Below are 20062 nucleotides of genomic sequence, written 5' to 3'. Positions count from 1 at the left end.
CGCCTACATGGAATACCTAACCACCAGCGCCTTCCTTAGCCCCCCACCTCTCAACTCCAGACTCAGCAAAGCAATCCTCGCATCGCCCTCCCCCTTCTCATCCCCACCCACGCCCTCAGACCTCTCACCCCACACCCAAAAAGAAGACGCCGTGAACCAGTTAAAAGAAGCAAACCAAATCGTCATCCCAGCCTGGTTCACCACGTTCTTCAACACAGGCATCTACTCCGTCGTAGCCCTAAACACGCTTACTTTGTCTTTCTCGCTTGCAAATATTTATCTCCTCCGTCCTTCTTTTACGACAAGGGGAAGCATAGGGAGGCGCTGGTACGCAATTGGTGCGGTAGCGACGGCAGCGCATTATGCGTTCGTGCCGCTTGTGGGGAGGAGTGTGAGGGCTTTGGTGGGGTTGTGCAATGGGGAGGAGGGAGAGGGGAGGGCGGAGGAGTGGTTGACGGAGTGGAGGGGGTGGCATGGGGTTAGGATGGGGAGTGTGGATTTGGTTGGTTGGGGGTGTTTTGTTGTTGGTGTTGTGGAAGTGGTGGGTGTGAGGGTATAAGGGCAGGATGGTAGGAGGGTAAGAGTGTGGTGGGTTTAGGGAAGGCTTTGGAGAATTGGTTTGGGTAATGGTGTTGGGTGTGTGGCATTGAATCGGGAGGATTAAAGTAATAGCATTGTATGAAGACTGTTATGAAAAATACACTGTTGTTGCTAGAGAAACGTGATCAGCGATTCTACAGATTCAAGTCGACGTTAAAGACCAGTATGGAAAGTAGTAGTGGTCAAGATTCTCGATAATGCCATATCCAGTCCCTTGAAAAGCGCCAAGTCGATTCCTAGGGAAGACAATGACAACGTCCTTTCATTACAAACGACACGGAGCAAAGTCACATCCAACCTACAGCAATACACGTGTCACCCCCTACCCATCCTTAGATTCCATGCGTCAGCACCGAAAGGAAGTCCTCACATGCATATTTTCATGTGCAAAATGAAGCAATACGAGCACAGTAATCACCACTAAAAGCAGCGTCGATCTACATAGGAACACGCGTAAACATCACTGTACATCTCACCCCCCTTCTCAAAGCTATCACACGCATATACTGTCTCTAGAAGAAAATGAGATAGGACTCTAAATGACCTCGGTAATCACAGAGCTCATTTACCCAAGTGACACAGTTAGCATTTACATAAGCGACTTTAGACAAAAAAAGGGGGGGAAGGAGGGCTTGGTCAGACAATCCAAGAAACGATAGAAGAGGCTTTCCCTCGGCCAAATAGCTGTTAGCTAGCGCCATAGTATCAAAACGGCTGCGGCGAGGCGGAAATGAGCGGAGAAAGGGCAGATTTGGCGATCGACAGCTGTCAGCCAAGGCAGACTAAATCAAGCGTCAAACCAGCCAAAACGGTTGTGGCTGCCGCTTTCCGATTAAAAATAAGACTTCACAAGTGAGAAACAAGGTCGACATATGTTTGCAAAGAAAGAAGAGAATTCCTTGATTCAGACTCGGGCGCTTGGATAAAAAAAGCTTGCCGACCGTGTGATATGTTTAGAGAAAAGAAGAGAGTGAGAGAGAAAGAAAGAAAGAAAAAGAGGAAAGCTAAGGCCCTATTACAATCTAAAACTCGACTCGACTCGGCCTTAATCCTCTCTGACCTAGCTAATCCCCGGACCTATAGATGATCTCTCAACACTCTTGAAGAAAATGTAGCAATCTTTTTTGCCATGGTTCGTAAACATATCATGACCTCTTTACGCCATGCGCCGACTTCCATAGGCCCTTCAACGATTGTTTTAGAGCGCGCCAGTCGCCGTTGCCATTGCGGCAGGCGCTGGCCGAGGGAGGCGTGGAAGGAGTGTCGGTTTTTTCCGCTAATGTCGAATTGGTCGTCGTTCTCGTCGTCGAGAAGCGCGGTTCGCCGCCGCGACTCGAGGATCGATTAGAGATTACGCTATCGGTCTTGAGGCCCACAGGAGTCTTGTCTTGACTTTGCTCGTGCGATATCACCTGTTCCTGAGGCCTCTCGCACCCCTAATCAATACCATGCTGTTTTTTGAGTTTTTCTAGGTTTTCTTGGCGTTCGGCAAGATCATTCGCAGCTTTGAGCATCTTATCTGGCTGGTGATATAATACTGCGGTAGTTAGTAGCGAGCGCGGAAACGAGTGGGCGATAGGTTGCAGAACGCACCGACGAGATACCGGTTCTGGAAGTTGAAGCCGTTGAGCTTGTCGCAAGCCGATTTTGCGTCCATCACGTCCTCATAGACGACGAAGGCGGTGCCCTTGCTGTGGTTGGCGATACCCTGGCGGATTTGGCTGGGGTCACCGTTAGTGATGCAATGTGACGGCAAAAGCTATATGCGCGTGCATATAGCGAGGAAGACGACGTACCGCACAGGGCCGAACTTGCCAAAGAGATCGAAGAGTTCCTCTGGGGTAACGTTGAAGCTGCCATGGGGTTAGCGCACAGCCACACAGACAGGGGATGGCTATATCAACCTCAGGTTCTTTACGAATAGAGCTCTGTACAAATGACATGTTAGCGCAAATGTCGTGTGAGTTGGCTGGTGCAGCCTTGGCTGGCGCACGCGATGCGGAGACGGATGAACGTACCGGTTGACTTCCGGGGCCAATTTTCCTCCTCGACTCATACTTTGGCGACGATTATGGACGGTAAAGAACTGGCTGGTGATTGGGAGAGCAGCGGGCGGGTGGTGGTGGGGGGGAGTTGGAAGAGAAGGTGTTGATGGTGAACATGCGGGATCGATGCATGAATGGCGACTAAGGGTCCGAGCGCGTGTATCCACGTGACGAGGGCATCTGAGCTAGGAGTGGCCGCCGCGGTGCAGCAAGGGAGGCGCATACCCACCGTCGTTGTATCGATGGACATAGACGTGTACTGCATTATAGAAGAAGTTGCTGCATGTACTAGAGAAGAAACGAGGGTCTAGAGCGGCAGGCCAGACAGTGGTAGGGCCCCTCTCACAGCTGTTGCCAAAGAATCGAGCGCTCGAATCGGAGATGCGGGCTTGCAGCGAATGAAGCGGCTCAGCGCTCCATAGCTCACTCCCCCCAACCACTTGCGCACTCCCAAAGCACATTCAGACTTGTACGAGCTTCGTGCGGAGACGGCGCTGCTTCTTCGCCATATCCCTCCTGCGACGCTGCTGGGCATCCCTTTGCGTTGGTCGCCCCAGTCGCATGGTCGACGGTGATCGCCCTGGTCTCCGGCCGCAACATTCCCAATACAATTCCCCGCGACATCTCCACCACTACCACCCTCCACCACCCCAACCTCGACGCTCGCTCAACCTGCGCCGCGCCGCTGTCGCTTCAATTCAGGATATGCTCGCGCCCGTCTACTTCTCTGCCTGCCTCTCAGCCTGCCCTGCCGCTGCTCCATAGCCGCGCATCTTGAGACGCCAGACCGAGTCCCTCGCACCCCCGAAGCCCCCATCGACCCACATCCGCAACCACCGCGGCCATGAGACGAATCTCGTCCTTCAAGGAGCAGTACAGGCGAGCTTCGGCGCGTGCTGCTACCCCTCCACCGCCCGTCTACGAGCCGCTGTCACCCACGCTGCCACCGACCGAGCTCTCATCAGCGCACCCCGCCGGCAAAGCGAATATCCCAACAGCGTCGCTGCCACCGGGCGCACATACTCATACTGCTCACATACAAACGCCTACTCTCGGGCAGAGTACGCGCGCGTCGGGGAAGCTGGCGTCGCCCGCGGTGACGTATGACCCATCCTCGCGATCCGTGCCTCCTGCTGCTCCTCCGCAGCCAGCGACGCCATATTCTCTGGCGCAGGCATCGCCCATTGAGGCCCTCGCAGATGTCGCAGTGACGTCGCAGCATACCAGTCGGCCATTTGTTGAGCTGTCGCGCCATCCTGCATACCCAGCCGCATCGCCCACGACCCTCCCTTATCCGATCGCCGAACGCGCCCCAGCACACGCCTTCCCCAGAGACCATGCATATCCCTTCAACGAGCGGCCCGCAAAGAGAGCGCGCTCTGAAGTATACGGCTCTCCGCAGTATGACCAGTCGCAGTCAAGACCGGCCACGAGCCACATCCCGGGCTGGTCCTACAACGTCGAGCACATGGTGGACAATGGCAGCCGCATGTACCAACCCCCCGGCGAACCTAACGACCGGCTTTCAGATGCACAGCTTTTGCTGGATTTTTTCAATGTCTCTACGCAGACTGCACATTCACCACCTTCGACAGCAAAGCGGTGGAGCATCTCACATACAGTGCCGATGGAGCACTCGGGACAAATCCAGCAAATAGGCGAGCCTCCAAGTCCATTCACAGCGCCACAGCCGCCGTCTATTGATCATTACCATCAGCACACGCAGCCCGTCATAGATACGAAACACCCTTTAGGGCAGCCAGCACACACAGCACCGACGGCTCCATCTACGCAGATCCACCCACCGACCGACGAAGCATCAAATTCAGTCGCACAGCCTGCAATGCAAGGCCCTGTTCCTACAGAAGAGCCCAAGACCAAGAAACAACAGGGTTGGCCGAAAGGGAAGGCACGAGGCGGTCGCAGTAGCGCTAGCGCGACAAGTAGCAAACGAAAGAGGACGCCCAAGCCAAAGGGTGCATCTTCTGCAGGGCCGGTAGCACCTGCAGAACAGACTCAATCGCCTCCAAGCCTGAATGCTGAGCAGCCAGCCGCAGTCGCAGTTGAGAACTCTGCACCTCCAGCAGAGCTTGCCGAACCCGCGCATCCCTCCCCCACACAAGCCCGCCGTCATTCCTTCTCCACATCGACTTTACCGAACTCGATCGGACCACCGCTCTCAGCCTCTTCACGCGCCAAGTCACTTCCTCTTGGTTCACAACCGGTTGCGTCTGCTCCTGTCGATGCACCTGCTGAGCCTGCAAATGCGCCAATCGAACCTGAACTCATCTGTGCTTCGTGCAAGTCTTCCGAGTCGGCGATCAAAGTTGGCGACGGCGAACAATGGATAGGGTGCGACGGCTGCAAAGAGTGGTACCACTACCCCTGCGCGGGGTTCAACAGCGAACGGGAGGTCCGGGAGGTAAACAAATTCTACTGCGAGCCGTGTAGACCCAAGTTTGGTGAAACAACGAGTAGGTCTACCGACGCACATTGGGCTTATAGTTCTAACATGGTCCAGAGGTTCGTAAATCCGTCAGAGCCCACACCACTGTTGACTACGCTGGTCTAAACGAAGGCGTGCTCAAGACGTCAGACGATAACCCAGAACACCACTATATTGCAGCATTCAAGAACGGTGATATTGAGTTCACGCCCGAGACATTTGCGCGCGTGCCGGCACAACTCATTACCGGTGACTTTCTTGAAAAGATGAATGGATTCAAAGAACCAATTGTGATTCCTGGCGATATGAACCCCCCACGAGGACTACGAACCGAAGATACCGATGAACAAAAGGAAGAGCTCGCATCATACTTTGAATATGAAATAGTTGCGGATGACGGTCAGGACAGTCTTGACATGGTTATCCCCAAGGGATTGACTGTCCGCCGCGTGGCAGAACTCTACGGTCCGAACGAACCTGTGCCGGTGATTGATGTCAAGGCTCAAGAGGGCGAGGGCAAGAAGTGGACTATGGGAAAATGGGCAGACTACTACGAGCAGCAAGGAGAGAAGCCTGTGCGGAACGTTATAAGCCTCGAGGTTTCTCGAAGTCGACTTGGAAAGCTAATTCGACGACCCAAAGCCGTCCGGGATATGGATTTGCAAGACTCCGTGTGGCGGGAAGACGACAAGGCCGCCCCACCACCGGTGCAGTTCTACTGCCTGATGTCTGTCGCAGACTGCTTCACCGACTTTCATATCGACTTTGGCGGTTCTTCAGTATACTACCACATCGTCAAGGGAAAAAAGGTCTTCTTCTTCATCCCACCAACCAAGCAAAATCTCAAAAAGTACGAAGATTGGTGTCTCTCGCCCAATCAAGGCCACGACTGGCTCGGCAAGCAGGTCAAAGAGTGTTACCGTGTCGACTTGTACCCAGGAGACACAATGCTGATCCCCTCGGGCTGGATTCATGCGGTCTGGACACCTGAAGACAGTCTTGTTATCGGAGGCAATTTCCTCACTCGCATACATTACGGCATGCAGATCAAGATTCTGGAAATTGAGAAGAACACCAAGGTTGCTTTGCAATTTCGTTACCCTTTCTTCCAAAAGATCATGTGGTTGACCGTCATCAAATACCTAGAAGAGGACCCCGTTCCTGGTCCTGTCCAAGAACTCCTACAAAGCGGCGAGCAGTTCAAACGATCCACACCCATCTACTGCGAGCCTGACAGGTTCGGACACAACTCACATCTCGGCGCACAAAACTACAACCGACGATACTACCCTAAGCATGAGCTGGAAGGCCTTACTGATCTTCTCAACTACATCTGGAGGACCGTTCTCATTACAGAGGGAAAGATCGAAGTACCACAAAAGACTCGAAGTGCAGTCAACAAATCGATACCCAGAGGTCATGGCGAACCACTTGCGCTAGCACGGCGATTTGCCATGTGGATTGCCTGGAAACGTGGAAACGAGACAATACCGCCATGGGCTTTCTCCGATGCTATACTTCCTGAGGTGAGTGAGACTACAGAGAAGAAGCTTAGCGCTGCTCAAGTCAAGAGACTGGAGCGGGAGACGCTTCATGAAGCCCTACGAGCAACAGCAGAAAGGTCTTCAGCTCGGATCAAAGCCTCTGACGTGATTCCGGAGCCTTCTCCTCCTGTCGAGATGGAGAACTTCAACAATTTTGATATGGTACCCGTCACTTCTGGCCCATTAACAGGCTTCCTCCGTCCATCGGCAAACAATCCGCATATTACAACACCGAAAACTTCTCAGCTTGGACCCAAGCGTGTTGCATGTGATGCTTGCAGGAAGCGACGGATACGATGCAAGCACAAAGATGAGCTTATTGATACGTCGAAGCCCGGAATGCACACCATCGATCTTTCGGGATCTTATGGCATCTCAGTCAAACGTCGACTGAGCGATCACTCCATCGCGGATAGTCTTTCCAACGCTCCCAATGGTCCTGTGAATGGTGGCCCTATTATGGCAGACGTAAATGGAGATCCATATGCACTCAAGTCCGGCAGAGTGAAGGCTTGTGCTGACTGTCGGAAGAGCAAGGTAAGGCTCGTCCAACCAATCCACTACGCACAACTGATGAATATAGCGCCGTTGCATACATGATGAGTACGGCAACGTTGACCCGATTAAAGCCAATGAAATTCCAATCCCAAGGGGCTCCGCATCCAAGAAACGACGGGTTAGTGACGAAGGCTCAACATCAACGGCGAAGCGAATGAGACACGCATCATCATACGACGAAGAATACATGAACGGAGACATGCATGCACGGCACTCTATGCCCAGCCAATTCAACGGTGGCTCATCTTTCCTCCAGGACATTGCCTACTCGGCTCAACAAGCGCTAGATCAGACGCCCGAAAATGATGAACTCGTACCTGTTGATCCTGCTTTACAAGCATACACGAATGGCGACTACAGCAATATTAACGCAGCGGCCTCGTACCACGGCAATGGAGATACTGTCATGTCGTCTGTCGAGTATCAACCTGCTGAATCCATGCCCATGAACGGTGTCGAGTTTATACAGCACAGCGGCGAGCCCCATGGACCCAGTGTCGAACCACTCACGCCTGGCCCAGTACCTCACAACGAAACTACGCACACACAGACAAATGGTTTCACATCAAAATCTGCAGCCGAGCCTCACGCAGTTCGCCATCTCTCGTCACCGGTCTCGGCCGCCTCACCGATAGCCAATGGCTACAATCCGTACATAACCTCGCCAGCCACAAACAATTACAACAACTTCACCACGAACTCTGACTTCCCTCCTCCACCTGTCACACCCACCGTCAACGCATACAAGGCTGCCCGTTCTCAGCAGCCTTCAGCCCGCAAATCAAGCCACACGCCCTCACGGGGTGGTCGAAACAGCAAGACACCAAAGTCCACGCCAGGCAGCAAGAAACATGACAATAGTAGCAATGGCATCAAGCTCGAAAACGGCATGACTATGGGCACAGGCATGGGCATGAACATGGGTATGCTGAATATGATTGATCCCAATCTAGACCAAGCGAGTTTCGATCTCATCAAGCAGCTCCAGCAAGAAGATCTGGGCTTGAGAAGGCGAAGTCGGTGATGTTAACTGTGTGGAGTTTGGTCATACATTCTAACGGCTTCTGGTTTTTTTCTTTTCGTCTTTTTCCATATTATACTGCATCTTTGTGTAAAGCAAAGCACAAAACCCCACATGTTTGGTTGGGAACCTTACCTCTGCCTCTCTGCCTCTCTCTCTTCTACTACACATATTCATGGCTAGGCAAGACGACGAGAAACAAAAGGAGAGAGAGCAAGAAAGAATCAAAAGCTGGTCGGCTTTACCTGGCGTACTTTCCTTCATTCATTTATCTTGGGTAGCATCTGGATTCCTACTTATTATGGATTTTCCTCTTCTTTGTGTCAAAGTCTCGAAGGGTTTGTTTTCCGTTTTTCCTTTTTTCTTTTGCTTATACCCAATTGGCACTGGGAGAGTGTACATTGCACACCTTGGCTTTTCTTCTTCCTTTTCTTTTTCATTGTATGGGCATGTGCGTGGGGGGCAGGCGTTTTTCACACATCGTTTTCGATGGGTTTCTTGAAGCCAGCATATAGGAACTGCGCTTTGTTTCTTTAGTTTATATGTGTTAAGTCGCAGGTATAGAAATGCTTCTTTGCCACTGCCAGATTAGTAATGAAGATGCCCAGTAAAAAAACAAACGATTCAGAACGGAAGATATGCTGTGCCTTGATCAGGTGACTTGCTTGTGTACATGTTCAAGTTGTTCATTTCATTGGACGTGTCTATTTCGTGACTGGTATAGCGGATACGTGGCAGCTGGTCGATGGCGGAATTTGGATTTCTGCCGTCACTGCCATGACCTAGGGACATGATAGCTACTGCGGCCAAGATGCTCCTAGTCCAACGCACTCGTAACGTTGGAGAACTCGCCCTTCTTGAGCTTGGTCTCCCAGAAGATAGGGTTCGTGTCATTGAACCCATGCTTGACCCATCCGTCTTCCTTGACGTGGTACAAGTTGATGAAACCTCCAGAGTATGCGTCTCGGTGGGTGGCAGCCAGAATACTCCTTCGGCCCAGCTCAAGCGCCTCATCATCCTCAAGATCGTACTTGTATTGTGCGTCGAGCACACCGTATGCGAATGTCTGACCGGAACCGACACAAAAGAGGTTGCCGGCTAGACGTGTGCCGTCACTGTCGATGTAGTAGAGGGCGGGGCCTTCCTGTGGGGTCACACCAGCGCACATGGTTCCCTGTGAACTATCGTTAGGCGGATTGGCTAACATAGGAATATAGAGTAACTCACCATACTCAGACCCATGCCCTTGTATGAGTAGACCAAGTTAGCCAGGATCTTAGACGCCGCAGCGACAGAGATGCGGCGCTTGTGTCGCAGTTCATGGAGACGGCATTGCATTCCAAGGTATGCGAGCCAGTATTGGCAGTCCTACAACACGTCAGAATACAGTCTGTCCCGCACCATCGCCTTGATATCGCCAAGTACATACAGCAGCGCCACCAGCCATGGTTCCCAACAAGCAGCTGTTGATCTCAATGACCTTCTTGACCGTTTGACTTGCTATCCAGTTTCCAGCCGTGGCACGCGAGTCGGTGGCTACAATGATGCCGCCCTTGAAGCGGAAAGCAAGGGTTGTAGTACCGTGGGCGATCTTGATGGGGCAGTTGGGGTTGGAGTAGTCGTCCGTCATTGCGCGGAGCCATGATGCTGACTGTACCACTGTCAGTAAATGTGCACTTTCTGGAATTGATCCAGGAATGTAGAACGCACCTGAGCGACGGGTGGAAGGGCAAACTTGAGAGACAGCTCTGGGGCGCCGCTGTAGAGCTGCAGCTGCTCCTCTTCGGAGGGACCCTCCTCCGTGTAAGCCGGTCGGCTGTACTGCGACACTAATGAGTCCATGACTGTGACGATTGTATGGACTGGCGACTATCAAAGGGTATCGAAAACGTGATTGAGAAGTCGCAGTGGGGTGGTGTTTGGCTGTTTGGAGTGGTGATGTGAGCTCCAAGCTCCGGCGTTGTCGGGAATGCCAAGGCCAGCCGCGTCCCAGCTGTTGCCTTCACCACCCACCTCGTCGCACCGCTTTAACACCAGAAGCATCGTGGACTGTACAGTTTCGATATCGCTTTCGCATCGCCTGTGCTACTGGATATATCCGTTCATAGCCATCACTCACGTATCTTCAGCTTGTCTTTTAAGCCGGTCCGATGTCATTCACATGGTTACGCCCGTCTCTGCCTGTGTAGGCACCCATGACGCAGAGGACTTGTTTTTTACGATAGCATACAGCTCACATGAACAATACTGTGTCTTGCAAAACTAAAGAGAAGGAAAAAGGACGTAGTTGCTATGACGACACTCATCGCATCAAAGGCACGCGTACTGCACTACACGCCGATGTACTACCGCAGTGTGGGCTCAACTGCAAAGAAGGACATAGCCAACGACCTATTTACTAAGTCAAGTCCTACTATATACGTCACCAGGATCCACAGAGTCCTCCGCCGCAAGGCGCAACAAACAAATGCTGTGGCTGAACCGTCACATGCCCTTCCGATTGAAACTCGAGGTCATCCAAGACAATGGCGGCAACCCACGCGCGCATTTTCCGACCTCACCTCTTCTGTCACTCGCCCACCACACTAGAACACATGTTTGCATCTACCCGTATGCAGGCACCGTCACTAATCATGCAGGCACTGCTTTTGCCCACATATGTCTTATTCGAACCCTGCCTTGCTTTCAGACGAGCCAGGCGCGTGGTAGCACCGTCTCGCGCATGCGCCGTGGGACTAGCGGGTGACTGTTTAAGGCACAACAGTCATGGTAGTAGGTATATACACACAGAAAGAGGGACGTCAAATCAAGAGAGAGGAGTTGATGAGAGAAGGTGGATATGATCATATGTACAGAAAGGGTCGTGTGCCAGTCTTAGAATAAGTAAACCAGGTACTTCCCTCATTGTTGACAATTCTTCTTCCAAGTCTTCTGAATGCACCGTCCTCACCATCCAACGCCTTATCCATATCATCACCCTTCTCGTCCCCCGTCATCACATATTCCAGCTTTTTCACAATCTGCATATCACCGCCTCGCACCACCCGCACGTCTACACCCCCTCCCACGGATCGACTCCGGGGTCGATATCACTGCACCCCGTCACTACAGCAACAATGTGTTGGGTCACCCTCACCCCGTCCAGAGGCAAAAAGAAAGGCTACCAGCCTACCTCGGATTCTTCATGTGTGGAGGACATCGTTCGCGTACATCGTAACCCGGCGTCTCCACGCTTGACCAACGTGCGTATCAAGGCACCCAGTGTGGACGTCGAGGTAGACGAGAAACTCACTCACGCACATGTCTATCCTCACTTGCAGCATCACCACCGACACCCGCATCTCCATCCACTACACATGCACCCTATACACGGCGAGCACCATCTCGGCGTTAGCCTAGGTCTAGGCCACCAACACTACCGTGGCAGCCTCGACATGTCCGAGACCTGGGACCCCAAGCTACGAGGTCAAGGACGAAAACGATCAATTCCATCGCCATGTCCCCCTCCAGCACCTTCAGCATGTCCTCCAGAACCAGAACCAGCACCAACACACCCTCCACCACCCTCTTGCTCCCCTTCTTCCTCACCACCCCCTTCAACAACCCCAGCAGACACCTCCCCCCTCATCCCCCCTAGCATCTCCCGCGACCCAATCTACCACACACAAATCATACAACCCACCTCCCCCCGCACCCGCAACCCCGGCCCCAGCACCGTCCGCGAAACAACCCGCATAGCCCTACGCACCAGCACCGCCACCAGCAACGCGCCGCAGCGGCAGCGCCCCCGAAATAATCTCCGCAGAGTAGCAGGCTACCAGGTGCTTGGCCGCCAGGTCCCTTGGGACTGGGATTGCATCAGTAGCACCGTCGGCAGCAGCAATAGCAATGCGGGAGTCGGCGCTGGGACCAGAGGCAAGTGGGTAAGGCGGAAGAGTGGGGGAGCGGGACTCGTGTATCCGCCGTTTGGGGATGCGGAGAAGTGGATGTGAGAGAGGGACTTTTGGGCGTTCAAAAAGGGAGATCAAGGGAAATGCCACATTGAAAGACGGGCGCAAAGTTCATGCTTTAGGGGACTCAATTATTTTTTTACTAGGCTTAAGCTGGTAAAGGTTAGGGTTTCTGGGGGGAGGGGGGTTTGATGCGCGGGCGCGGGCGCGGGTGCGGGAGGGGGAAAGAGGGGAGCGAGACGATCATACCAAACACCCGCCGACGAAATTACGACGACTTTTCTTTCTTCTCTTTCTCATATCTCATTTGTTTGCTTTAATCTCTTTTCTTTGTTTCATTTTATCACGATACCTAACCTTCTTTTATCCTTTTCTTTTGTTCTATCTCTTTAAATTAATAGTTAGGTTGTATATAATGTTGCATTGCGTAATGCAATAAGGATACCCACCCCCCTCTTCCATAGCACACACAGCGCAGAGTTAAGGCAAATACCCAATACCTCAATACCCCCATTTTTTATCGCTATTCAAAACTTCTTTCGTGTGTACCTGAGCACCAAAAGGTCTATTGTCTGAGGCATAAACTTTGATGCCTCGTGTCGTGACACCTCATAAGGGGTCCTTGGATCTTGGCTCTTGGGTCGTGTGTGTATGTGTGTGCAACGTGTGCCACACAAGGATAACAAGACTTTGCACAAAACATCTTCCCATTAACGACATACCTGCCTTGTTCGTGTGGCATAAAGCGATGCTATGCAAGCACCTACTACATGAAGCAGCGCTAGCCCTACGGGCGGAGATCAACCGCATCCAGCCTGACAAATCCGCGCCGCAAAAACTCGTGTCTAGCGTTTCACCACATTGCCTCAGATTGAGGCCATGCCTTGGCGGCTTTCGCCAAGTTGTCGCTAACATCGTATGATTATACGCGGTAAGAAGGGGGATAAGCAGGGGAAAAGGGAACAGGCTTTTTGCTTGTATGTTCTTGCATGTATCGTACATTGATATATTTGATTGCAATTCTGGGGGTAATAGGGGGTATTCTTGCGCTACAAAAAATATAGGATATCGGGACAGTATATGTTACAGGTAAATGCTCGCTATGCAGGTCGTCATGATGACAATGATCGTGGGTGGAAACATGAACAAATCAGAAATGAAGGTTGTGATGGAACCCGCGGAATACTTCCTGCCATCGGTTGAGAAGAAAGTGATCATCGAGCGCGTATCTGCTAATAAGGTATTACGTCTGGCGTGTATCTTAATAGCAGTGTGACAAGTCATCTTTTTGTACTGGAAATCTTAATATGTGTCGTCATCTCCCTGAATTCGGACCCCACGAGGGTCTTGCGCTGTCTGTCGGCAACGGCGGAGCATTGGAAGCACCGTTTCCAGCAGTGCTGTACCAATTATTCACGCTGCTCCTTCGTTTGGTTCGCGTAGGTTGCCTGCTGAGGCCGCCGAACCCGAGGACTTCAGGTCGGTCAAGATCGAATGGATCAGATTGTCGAATCGTTCGACGAGCAGGCGTAACCGGTGTGAACATGTTGGTTGTAGGTCTACTCGGTCCTGGCTCTCCGAAAAACATGCCGGAATCACGGGTGGCGAAAGTCGAGTTCGCATCGAAAGTCGCAGTCGGATTGAAGTTTGGCAACGCCATGGAAGACCGTTGACGGTGGTGTTGTGGCAATACGGCCTGGTTTGGTAGCGGCGGTACATTAGGTGGGTCGTTGAACGGATTCGCTGTGGGGTAAAGAGACCATGTAGTATGCGAGCTCTGTCCCGAAATCGAGCTCATTGCGCGTTGATGAGTTTGAGCTGGTCCTCTCTCCCGCGTTGGCGCGACTGGTGGTGGATCATAAACGGACGTGAATGGATCTCTTGGTTCAGGATCCGCAGTAGCTGCGGGGACTTGGGGTGTAGCGGGCGTGCTCTTGGGATCGGGGTTGAGTATCAAAAGCGGACGCATCTGCTGTGGGTCTGCGAATGGGTTCGGTGTGCCTGTATCCTCTGCGATATCAGGAAATCGATAGGCAGATATACTGCTGGGCTTTTTGCGAAGTACGTTCCTGTCGCTCTTCTTGCTTGATATGCTGCCGCTGGAACCTGCGCGTCTGTGTGGGTATGCACCTTGTGGCTCACTGTTTGATCGAATCCGTCCGTTAGAGTCTCTTAAGTATATCGAGTCCGCGCTGGCCTTTGGAACATGTCGTTGATAAGGGTTTTGGGTGGATCCAGTTTGGCTTCCTTTCAGCCTTGCAACGAATGCGCCTAGTCCAGTCGGTATTGTCCTGATCCTCGATAGCAAACTTGAGTCACTTTGCCTCTTCTCATTCCACCTCCTTGGCTTCGACTTTCGCTTACGCAGGACGAGAAAGAGCAGCCCAATAATCAAAGCCAGCGCCGCAATACCTCCAAAAACACCGCCCAAAATGCCAGCCAGGTTCGCATTGGGACCCAGAGTCAAGGGACTATCATCGTTGTTGGAGGACCCCTGACCTGGTGCAATGATTCCAGCAGACCCCTCATTAGACTCGCCCGCAGACCCTGCAAGTGGGGAGCCTGTCACCCGTGGTTGGCCTACGGTTGTTGCAGTGATGGATGACGGTGGACTTGTGTCAGACTCGACAGGAACTGCTGGATTTGTGTTCACAGAAATTGAAGTGCCAGATGCAAGCAGCGCAGTGGGACTGGCCGGTGCGCTCGAAACTTCAACGGGTGATGGAGGAGCAACTCCTGATGTTGGGTTAGAGTTTGTTGGTACGGAGTCAGGAGTGACAGATGGTGGATCACGATTTTTTTGTGAATCCTGTGTAGGAGCTGGTGCTACTACAGGAGCTTGCAAGGGCACTTCAACCGTAGCTAGGGCTTCTATCGGTTGCTCCTGAGCAGCCGAAGCTGGGTTTGGAGGCGGAAGAGCAAGCGGGACTACGCGCGCAGAGGATGATGTAAGGACTGTACTTAGCGTACCTGTCGACGATGTTCCTGCTACTGCATCCACTGTGGGTGAGGTGGTACTAGTAGGTGGTTGCTGTGGTGCCTGTTCCGGAGGTGGGGGCGGCTGCGATGATGGTGATAATGGTGATAATGATGATGGTGGCGGTGGTGGGGGCGGCTGCGATGATGGTGATAATGATGATGGTGGAGGAGGGGGAGATGGAGGGAGAGAAGGAGCCTGAGGAGTCGTCGTCTGTATCTGCGGCGCTGGTTGAGGGGTTGTAGAAGTGGAGGCTATGATTTGGGAAGAGGTCACAACGGTGGCTGGAGTTGTTGGAGTTGTGACTGCGACCCGGGCGCGAGAACGCGTACACCGTCTTCCATTGACGGTCGTAATCGACTCTGGTGGGGATGCCATTCGAGCGTTAAGTCATAGAAAGACACGCAGGAAAGGACGCAAAGAAAGAGATTAAGAGAAAAAAACACTAGGCGCCGCGGACGCTCTGCGCATGTTAACCCGGGAAATGGGGAATGTCACTGTATGTGGTAGTGGACGAATAATGAACAAAGAGAAAACGGTGTAGTAATTAGAAAAGCAGCTGGGTACTCGTCAACCGTTGGTATACCATGGTGCGCTTGTAGCCGTCTGAAACGCGGGCGGCTTCATGTCGCGCCTCGAACAGGACTTGAAGCGCCGTAGGCCTCGCAGTTCCTGAACAGCGGTAGCCTCGCCGTCTCAGCACACAGACTAGCCACTTGACGAGAGATGCTGGCAGCCGTCATAGCGGCCATGGCAATGGCCATGGCCATGTTAGCTGGCGATGAGAATTGTGGTTGAGGGGCAGAGGCAGAGGCAGAGGCAGAGGGGCAGAGAGAGAAAGAGGCGCCTTTGCCCCTCTCTCGCTGCGTCGTCGAGGGTCGACTAGCCGTGCTTCCACTACTGCTAGCACGTGACTCCCTCTCTCCCCCTTCCTCCACCATGGCAGCACGCTCAACCCAATCGGCCATGGCATAGCACACCTACTCCAGACAAGTCGCCGTTCTGGTTGCAAGCATCTCTGCCAGCACCTGCCCAACCGAGTCAGGCGCATCGGACGACCTTCACATATCAACGGTCTTGGGGCCAGGTAGCGCCCACCAGAGTGTTGCTGGTACCTGGTAGCCAAGCCAACGACACGACAAGCATAGCAGCTGTCAGAAGCCGTGATCCGGGGTCCTTTGCTCCTCGAGGTGGCTTGGTATGCATCACCATTGCATGCTCGTCAACATCCATTGTCTGTGGCATGCACATGTGGAGACGCTGGTACCCTGGATGCGCACGTCCGGTTTAGGGATCCGCGGCCACTACTCCAGCTCGACGTTGCCAACTCCTTGCCCTTCTCCTCCCTGAGTCGAGGGTCGGCCGAGGCCCAGTTGCACCAGCACACCACCATGTTCACCTTCAGCGGTAAGTATCGTCTATTTGTGTTCCTCTCCCTCCCTGCCGTTTTGTTGGGGGGCCTTCATGTGGGCGCATGACGAGGCCCCGTTTGCATGATGTCCTAAACACACGTCCCTCACCCAACAGCATTGCCCGTCGTCTCGACACAACACCAAGCACTTTGTGAAGCCCAGTGTATACGCCAATTTGTTTCCCACTCGCTCTGAACATCTTCGGATGCCAGGCTGCAAGTTGTGCTGCGCGCGCTCGTCTGTTTGTTGGACATTTCACACATGTTTCGTCTGAGACATGTAGTGCACGTGCAGTATAGTCGCTGATACAGGGCTTTCTTCCATAGGAAACCTACTGGCGGGGCAATATGACACGCAGAAACAGAGGTCCCCTCCACCGAAACCGACACCCGTCACGTTTCCTGCTCTCCACCCGCCCGAGCCGTCAACACAAGCACCACCAGCTTCGTGGTCCCAGCCAGGTGCCAGGATAACGGACCATTTTCTGCGACTGAAGAAGCCCTCCGATGTCACTGAGGAGACCTTGGCCTTGCTAAATGTCACGTTTCAGCCAGAAAGTGACCTGGAAACATTCCTTTCGTCCCTGTCAAACAATGCAGAGTCGTTCTTGCCTCCCAGATCCTGGTTTGACAGCCCCGGAGAACAGCAGTCGTCCTCAAATACTGGCACTCCTCCCAAACTTCTGAGCAATGGTAGAAAACCACCAGAGCAGCGTGACTTCTTTGTCCGCTCAAGAGAATTGTTCTTCAATAACGCCGATGCCTTCTCTACCCTTACACGCAAAGGGTGTGGAACTCAACCACCACTTCGACTGGCTCATTTCCGGAAATTCTGGGAAGGACTTGATAACCTAGCCTACTATTGGGACACATCTTTGGACGAATACTTGCCCCCAGCTCAAGGAGCAAACAGTGATGAACGAACAGCCCCCAACCCCCTGTCGGGGTCCACTGATACCAATCCCCAAGAGGCCTCGGGTGAAACCAACCCGGAGAAGGCATCTGCACCCAAGTCAGAGCCCTGCACGCTTGGCACAGAGGAGCCTCGAAAGAAGGCAAAGGTAGGAGACACTAGAGGTGAGAAGCAATCGATATACGTCCAAGGTAACAATGGTTCTGGAAGAGACCTGTCGAAGGAACCGGCACATCCAGAACGCATACATCGAAACAACGTTGACCCGCTTGGAACACCAAGGGGCACTAACAAAAAGGCCGAGAGTATGCCAGCCGATGTTCCTCGAGGCACCTATAGAGGCTACCGTATAGGCAATGGGGCTGGGATGCCTGACCAGTATCGGATTGAATGCGTGCGCTCATTCCTAGAGCCTATTGCATGGGCTTTTGGTGTGACACTCTTTCCACATCGGCGTCCGCCTGTGCTCACAATCGAGCACATTCGATTTCCAGTCCGTATGAGCTCTGTAGCTTGGCGTGGCCCTCAAGACAGAGTCAAGGCTAGACAGGGTTGCTTGGAAGGTCCTGTACTAGGCATGCAGTGCAGAGCCGATGTCAACTTTGGAGCAACCGGAAGACTAGAAGCCCAGTCCACTCTAGATGCTGTAAGAGAGCTAGGGGGCCTGCTATTGCTTGCACAGGAAAGAGCTAGAGAAGGCAAATGTGAGCAAAGAGCGGGTGAAGGCAAGTGGTGGACGACCAAAGAGCGCTGGGGCGGAGGCCCTGGGGGCGAAGTTGGTGAGGCTATTGGAGCTGCTGAGATCCTTGAAAAGGAGGCGATTTCCAAGCTAGAAGAAAAGCCTGTTGAGAGAAATCGAGACGGGTCCAAAGCTCGTCGGAGGCCAACACCAGCTGAAGTCTGGAAGACACTGCGACCCGGAAATCCGCTCTGGGACCCAAAGGTCACATACGAGGCGATTGGCAAAGACAGGAGCATCGCGTGGGACGATGTAGGGTTTCGTGCAACAGCTTTACAAGGCTCTATTCGCTAATCAGACACCCCAGGTATTCATGGTATCGTCATTGAACCACCACATTAGCTTGTTAAGGCTTCGCATACATCCTGCATATCTGGAGCTTATCACTGAAGGCAGACTCCCTGTTGAGACGCCACCGGAATCTGACTGGTGCTCGCCAAAATTACAGAGAACAAGATGGTTTGACTTGTTCAACATTGAAGATCGCGCTGAAGCTATGAGAGGGGTTTGGGGCATCATGTCCTATCTCATGCGCACAGACAGCGCCGGCCATGAAAATGCTGGTATGAGTGAATGATGCAGATTCGTCATTGGTATGCCATACATGTATCGCTCAGACTGTCGAAGAGATCGTGATACAGATTCAAGTGGAATGAATGGCAGACACCGTGTTGGGGTGTCATCAAGCTCGGGAGGGGCACCGGGTGTCTAAACCGGATTGGAATGTCACAGACTACTTGGAAGCCACACCATATGCATCTAACACCTTCATCTAGTCTATAACGCTCTCTGTTTATCAATATGAGACGTCGATCTAGATGTTTAACGGCTGACAGTTTCCCGTGTCACGATTCATTCCAACAGTGTTAGCCGGTGTGCATGCTTCACAGATTGTACTAATCCATCCAGGCTTGAAACAAAAGGTGAATTTCTCTTGAGTAAGAGTCGTTGGGCAAAAGCACAGGTAGGAGGTAGAACAAGATCACAAAAATTGTGCAACAATGCAAGCACGACCACGGTACGATTGGCCTGGCCCACGTGAAGCATTTCTTTGCACGTTCATTTGCGTGCAGTTGACTGGTATCAATGCTTGCACAACGCATTGCGCAATCTTTTAGGCCAACCGTTTCACTGAAGGACAACGGTGTTGCTCATTAGGATCTACAACGTGACTTTGTCTCGTTGAGTATGACTGTGACGTCCCTCGGCAGTCTGTGTTCCATAGGCGCCGTTGTAAGGCGTCTGTCAAATGGTAAACTTTCTTGACCGCTTGTTGGTGGCTTGACACATAATGGACTGCAAAACAACCACGGTTATGGGTCAGATTTTGGCCTACACTGACCCGGTCATCCTCAACATCAGGCTCATATCGTAAGTAGCGCTCAAAAGCATCATTCAATCACACCAGGCCGCTACCGACTGCGAAGTAATGCACGTAGCAACGAATGTAAGTGGCAGAGGTATCTCAATCACGCACTTACAACCGCACAGCGTTACAGACGCCTTTGTACAAGACTCGAGCAAACCAAGAGGGCTGACAGGTCATAATACAGCACCTATTACAGCTGCTTCTGTCTAGACCTTGCTCTACCCGGTTGTCGGCCTATTGACGTGGTGCAACTAATCTCAATCGTCAGTAGGCATCCACATGCCGGGTTTGCGACAAGATTAGAAGTACCCATGTGTCTATGGATCTGGCAAAGGTTGTAGTATTCGGGAATCTGATCTCGATCAGTCATTTTTATTGAATGATCAAAATAAGCTTAAAGTTTAATAATCGTACGGAACAGTGACATAGTAAGCAGGTTGTCTTTCCGGAAGAGGATGCCATAGGATGAGTACCGATACGTATCAGAAC

At 52.4% G+C, this 20062-nt stretch overlaps 8 protein-coding genes across 8 annotated transcripts; 5 read left to right on the top strand and 3 right to left on the bottom strand.

The window, feature by feature from the left end:
- Positions 1 to 7: 7 nt before the first annotated feature.
- On the top strand, positions 8 to 535 carry COCVIDRAFT_65362 (hypothetical protein; the record flags this gene model as incomplete). The annotated part of the gene is made up of 1 exon (XM_014703084.1): positions 8 to 535. A coding segment is annotated over one exon (528 nt), but the record flags the coding sequence as incomplete, so codon positions are not given.
- A 1501-nt stretch (positions 536 to 2036) lies between these two features.
- COCVIDRAFT_36090 (hypothetical protein) lies at positions 2037 to 2656 on the bottom strand (the record flags this gene model as incomplete). The annotated part of the gene is made up of 5 exons (XM_014703083.1): positions 2037 to 2137; positions 2194 to 2321; positions 2397 to 2453; positions 2505 to 2528; positions 2619 to 2656. The coding sequence occupies 5 exons, from the start codon at positions 2654 to 2656 to the stop codon at positions 2037 to 2039; spliced, it is 348 nt and encodes a 115-aa protein (XP_014558569.1).
- Positions 2657 to 3489: 833 nt separating this feature from the next.
- On the top strand, positions 3490 to 8217 carry COCVIDRAFT_94062 (hypothetical protein; the record flags this gene model as incomplete). Its single annotated transcript, XM_014703082.1, has 3 exons — positions 3490 to 5119; positions 5167 to 7172; positions 7219 to 8217. 3 exons carry the CDS (start codon positions 3490 to 3492, stop codon positions 8215 to 8217), a joined length of 4635 nt encoding a protein of 1544 aa, XP_014558568.1.
- Positions 8218 to 9031: 814 nt separating this feature from the next.
- COCVIDRAFT_36088 (hypothetical protein) lies at positions 9032 to 10056 on the bottom strand (the record flags this gene model as incomplete). Its single annotated transcript, XM_014703081.1, has 4 exons — positions 9032 to 9388; positions 9442 to 9582; positions 9644 to 9865; positions 9925 to 10056. The coding sequence occupies 4 exons, from the start codon at positions 10054 to 10056 to the stop codon at positions 9032 to 9034; spliced, it is 852 nt and encodes a 283-aa protein (XP_014558567.1).
- A 450-nt stretch (positions 10057 to 10506) lies between these two features.
- Positions 10507 to 10803, top strand: COCVIDRAFT_36087 (hypothetical protein; the record flags this gene model as incomplete). The annotated part of the gene is made up of 1 exon (XM_014703080.1): positions 10507 to 10803. The coding sequence occupies one exon, from the start codon at positions 10507 to 10509 to the stop codon at positions 10801 to 10803; it is 297 nt and encodes a 98-aa protein (XP_014558566.1).
- A 177-nt stretch (positions 10804 to 10980) lies between these two features.
- Positions 10981 to 12206, top strand: COCVIDRAFT_14356 (hypothetical protein; the record flags this gene model as incomplete). The annotated part of the gene is made up of 2 exons (XM_014703018.1): positions 10981 to 10986; positions 11070 to 12206. The coding sequence occupies 2 exons, from the start codon at positions 10981 to 10983 to the stop codon at positions 12204 to 12206; spliced, it is 1143 nt and encodes a 380-aa protein (XP_014558504.1).
- A 1273-nt stretch (positions 12207 to 13479) lies between these two features.
- On the bottom strand, positions 13480 to 15519 carry COCVIDRAFT_94150 (hypothetical protein; the record flags this gene model as incomplete). The annotated part of the gene is made up of 2 exons (XM_014703079.1): positions 13480 to 14900; positions 15135 to 15519. The coding sequence occupies 2 exons, from the start codon at positions 15517 to 15519 to the stop codon at positions 13480 to 13482; spliced, it is 1806 nt and encodes a 601-aa protein (XP_014558565.1).
- Positions 15520 to 16532: 1013 nt separating this feature from the next.
- Positions 16533 to 18781, top strand: COCVIDRAFT_36084 (hypothetical protein; the record flags this gene model as incomplete). Its single annotated transcript, XM_014703078.1, has 3 exons — positions 16533 to 16548; positions 16880 to 18456; positions 18512 to 18781. The coding sequence occupies 3 exons, from the start codon at positions 16533 to 16535 to the stop codon at positions 18779 to 18781; spliced, it is 1863 nt and encodes a 620-aa protein (XP_014558564.1).
- Between the last annotated feature and the right edge of the window lie 1281 nt (positions 18782 to 20062).

This window comes from Bipolaris victoriae, assembly GCF_000527765.1.
Source record: "Bipolaris victoriae FI3 unplaced genomic scaffold scaffold_25, whole genome shotgun sequence".
Classification (NCBI taxonomy): domain Eukaryota; kingdom Fungi; phylum Ascomycota; class Dothideomycetes; order Pleosporales; family Pleosporaceae; genus Bipolaris; species Bipolaris victoriae.
Note: the sequence above shows the minus strand (reverse complement) of the source record. Positions and strands in the feature narration are given on the sequence as shown.